General features: G+C 36.2%; 1 protein-coding gene and 1 pseudogene across 2 annotated transcripts in view; one reads left to right on the plus strand and one right to left on the minus strand.

The window, feature by feature from the left end:
• arfgef3 (ARFGEF family member 3) overlaps positions 1 to 1,752 on the minus strand; it is an 89,463-nt gene extending 87,711 nt beyond the window's left edge. Inside the window, exons 1-2 of one of the 2 annotated variants that reach the window (XM_016486555.1) lie at positions 1,671 to 1,752; positions 1,368 to 1,537 (exon numbers count right to left, since the gene is read on the minus strand). In XM_016486555.1, the coding sequence (XP_016342041.1) occupies positions 1,368 to 1,452 (85 nt within the window). In that variant the 5' untranslated portion in view covers positions 1,453 to 1,537; positions 1,671 to 1,752. Of the gene's footprint in view, positions 1 to 1,367 lie in introns of both variants that reach the window. The other variant, XM_016486556.1, reaches the window with a different exon arrangement.
• Positions 1,753 to 2,526: 774 nt separating this feature from the next.
• LOC107688792 (F-box only protein 9-like) overlaps positions 2,527 to 4,213 on the plus strand; it is a 6,270-nt pseudogene continuing 4,583 nt past the window's right edge.

Below are 4,213 nucleotides of genomic sequence, written 5' to 3' on the forward strand. Positions count from 1 at the left end.
CTGCTTTTATTGTCCTCATTTGTAAGTCGCTTTGGATAAAAGCGTCTGCTAAATGACTAAATAAAAAAAAATAAAAAAATAGCTGCTGTTCCTTTTATTTTATACCTTACTGTATCATCTTGAAAGTAAACAACTTAGGTGAAAAAAAACCTCTTAATCACTTAATTACCAAGAAAATAAACATGAAGCAACTATTAAAAAGATGAAATTAACCATTAAAACAGAAGCTTCCTGATGGAAAAGTCATTTAAAAGTACTGTGGCGTTACCATGCCTTAATAATGGAAAAGTCATGCTAATTTAAAGGTCCCATGACATGCTGCTTTTTGGATGCTTTTATATAGGCCTAAGTGGTCCCTAGTACTGTATCTGAAGTCTCTTTCCCGAAATTCAGCCTTGGTGCAGAAGTTCAGCCACTACGAGCCAGTCCCACAATGAGCTTTCCTTAGGACGTGCCATTTCTGTGTCTGTAGCTTTAAATGCTAATGAGGAGGAGAGAGGCGGGGCAACTGCCATGCTTCGCTCGTTTGCAAGCCATGATGTCTCTCGAGGAAAAAAAAATATTGCGCTCGCCTCGCAAGGTAGTAGCTCATTTTCTCATGGGCGGGCCAAATTCTCTGGGCGGGCAAAGCAGAGAAAGGGGAGGTAACCTTTCCCCGTATGACGACATAAAGGGAAGCTTCCAGATTGGGCCATCTGAGCTTTCATTTTCTCAAAGGCAAAGCAGGATACCCAGGGCTCGGTTTACACCTATCGCCATTTCTAGCCACTGGGGGACCATAGGCAGGCTAGGGGAACTCATATTAATGTTAAAAAACCTCATAAAGTGAAATTTTCATGCCATGGGACCTTTAATACTGAATAATAGCCATATTCATAAACAGCTATACTTGATAATATTCCAAGGTGTTACCATGTCCAAAACATGCTATTAACATGGTCATAGGGCTTTTTTTTCAGTATGCATTTTGAAAATAAGGAGGGTTTAAAGCCAAACATTTCAAAACTATAATATTCAAACAAACACACGCTTCAAATGCACACATGCAATAAACCCAAGTTCTCACTGGAAATAAAACAATTTCATTTTATTTTCGTGTTTTCATTTCACTCTTCGCGCTGTTCTAGAAACGAGCCTGCAGTTCGACAGCTTATGGAAAACACATATCTACTGTAACAGCTGTTATATTAGGATTATGGTCTAAATAAACATCCGTGAAAGGCGGGCACGCATGTGCTCTGACAGTACACTAATGTTGTTGTTGTCAAACATTAAAACATCGTTTAAATATGTTGAACTCGCGTCCCTCGGTGTTTTATCCGCATTTGCTTTATTCCTAACAGACTACACAGACAGGTGCATCTTACCGCGCGCGACAGCGCAGGAGTCCCGGATCGCTTTGTGTTTACTGCCCGATGCCTCCTTCTGAAGCTTTCGGAGAATCTCCTCCATTGCGCTGAAGATGACTGAGAAATGTTATGCTAGTACGTGGGTTATAAATGATGGTTTCAGGCCTCCTGCCTCAGGCTCAGCATCCCTTCAGTAAAGATGATTCACTTTAACAACACTGTACGTCACACTGTACGTCAATTGTTATTATAAGCGGGGAAGCCGCTGGTATCTAGTAACATTGTAGATAATACAAAGGTTTCGACAAAATTAAAGAGGACCTTAGGCTTTTAACTGGTTTCTAGTGGAAGCGTCTGATTTGAAAGGTGGGTGCGCAACCCTTGAGTCCAGCGACTTCCCGTCCGCGGAGTAAATTACTACTATGACGAAGGATTGCTACTTAATATTCATAAGCCACGCCTTCGTTGTTGGAGGGAAATAACGCAGCGTCACCATTATCTAATTAATATGCAATTAGTTTCACCTTTGCCATTGGAAGGATGCCAAGAAATTAGCTACATCTGATACATATTTATGATGTAATCTTTCGCCATAGTACAAGTGTAATAATATTTTTGATTTCTCCGCTGGATTTAGTAAATGGGTCTGAGGTTCGATTCAATTATTTTTACATTGTTGCCACGTTCATATGGAGGGCCAAATTACTTGAAGTAAAATTACTCAAACTTAAATCATTAAATAAATGTTGAAATATATAAATAAAGCGTTAAATAAGTGAATGAATAAATAAATGAATTATATATATATATATATATATATATATATAATGAATAAAAGCATTTAAAAATGTATTTATAGAATAAAAGAAACACGCCAACAGATTGTAACCATGCCGTTATTCCCGTTCAGATGACTGTTGAGAATTAGAAAACTGGTGTAAATTTGACAGTAAAACAAAAAGTAGTTTTAATAGCTTCTGTCTTTTTCTACTCACATTCAAATAATTTGATACTGCTAAAACAAGGAACATTTGATTTCACCTTGACAAAAATAAAGAAAATACAAAGTGACGGGATAACTCATGATAATTAATTTTGAGATAGATTTTGATAAATAATGTTGTTAACTAATGGTGACACGGACGGGCAGACTTTTATTTTGTAATTCCCAGGCCGGATGTTGTTTTCTCGCAGCAGCAGCAGCAGCTCAAGTGTCTCGCCAGCGCTGCTGCTGTCACATAGTCATCGTTATGGCTGCCGTGTGGCGAGCTCGCAAATTTGCCCGCTGTGTCGTCCGCTTCTCTGATCGTGATCTGTAAAATACTCGCTGAAAGCACGACTTTAAACGAGCTCGCAAAATAAGCTGTTATGGTCAGTAAAAGCTGTGTTTCTAAGATTAGCGAAGCTGCTAATTAGGTGCTAACATTAGCATGTTAGCAGGCATGACGTGTATTAGTCCTGTCACACACACCCGAGTGGTTTTTGCCTGAATAACAGTCTTAAAAGGCTGTCGAGGAAGAACAGAACGGAGCAGTTTATGAAGGTTTTTATTTATTCGTTTTGATTTGACAATCAGACTTATACAATGGATTGCATGAAGGCTGCAGATAGAAATTTCCCCGTTTTGATTTTGCAGCCATCAAGTACTATAAGAGTGCAATGCAGCTGGTACCGGACATTGAGTTTAAGATCAACTACAGCAGAACTCCTGATCCGGACCGCGGTGGCAGCTAGTAAGTGCTCGGGTCATGGAAAGCTTGGATGTACATTAGGACATTTGTAAATTATGTTCACTAGCCTTGTAAATTCATGAACATTATAAAATAATAACAATAGAAGTTTAATGGAATAATAGAACATACAAATATTTAATAATGTTAATATTTTTATAACATTCAATACTCAATATTCTGTTAGATATTATTTTTGTATAGACCCTTTGTATGCGACTTTGTATAACATTTATGGTTTTATATATATATATGTGTGTGTGTGTGTGCGTGTATTTGTAATTTGCATAAAATTAAGCTTTTGTGATTTTTATGACAGTTTTCATGCACATTTTCTCATTACTGTAATGTATCCAGATGATGCACTTTTTTAGTGGTTTTGAACAATTCTGATCATTTTTGAAGATTCTCATAACTGTACTACATTAAACAGTTCTTTACCATTTAAATAAGCCTATATATTTATATACACTGCTGTTCAGATGTTTGGGATCAGTAAGACTTTGTAAGATGTTTTTTAAAGAAGTCTCTTATGCTCATCAAGGCTGCATTTATTTGATCAAAAATACAAAAAAAAACAGTAATCTTGCAAAATGTTATTACAATATAAAATAATGGTTTCTATTTTAATATCCTTTAAAATATAATTTATTTCTGTGATGCACAGCTGTATTTTCAGCATCATTACTGCAGTCTTCAGTTTGTTGTGAAAAAGTTGTGCTGTTTGAAAACTGCGATACTTTTTTCAGGATTCTTTGATGAATAAAAAGTTAAAAAGTACAGAATTTATTCAAAATATAAATATTTTCTCACAATATAAATATTTGCTATCACTTCTTAACAATTTAACACATCCTTGCTGAATATGCTGAATAATTTCTTTCAAAAAATGAAAGAATAAAAATACTGACCCCAAACTTTTGAACTGTAGTGTATGTAGTGTATAGCAGGTCTTGATTAATATTTAAGTGCTTTAAAATATCTTCACAGAGATTTGTTGAATGCAGGGTCAGCTTTATGTAAAGGCAAGTTTGAAAGAGCTTAAAAATACGGTACAATATGCACACAATTTTTACTGTAGATCACAAAGTACATGTTTTGCATAGGCGGTTTCTGCATATCTTCTCACCTCGC

The sequence above is a fragment of the Sinocyclocheilus anshuiensis genome, unplaced genomic scaffold, assembly GCF_001515605.1.
Source record: "Sinocyclocheilus anshuiensis isolate Anshui unplaced genomic scaffold, SAMN03320099.WGS_v1.1 scaffold910, whole genome shotgun sequence".
Taxonomy (NCBI): domain Eukaryota; kingdom Metazoa; phylum Chordata; class Actinopteri; order Cypriniformes; family Cyprinidae; genus Sinocyclocheilus; species Sinocyclocheilus anshuiensis.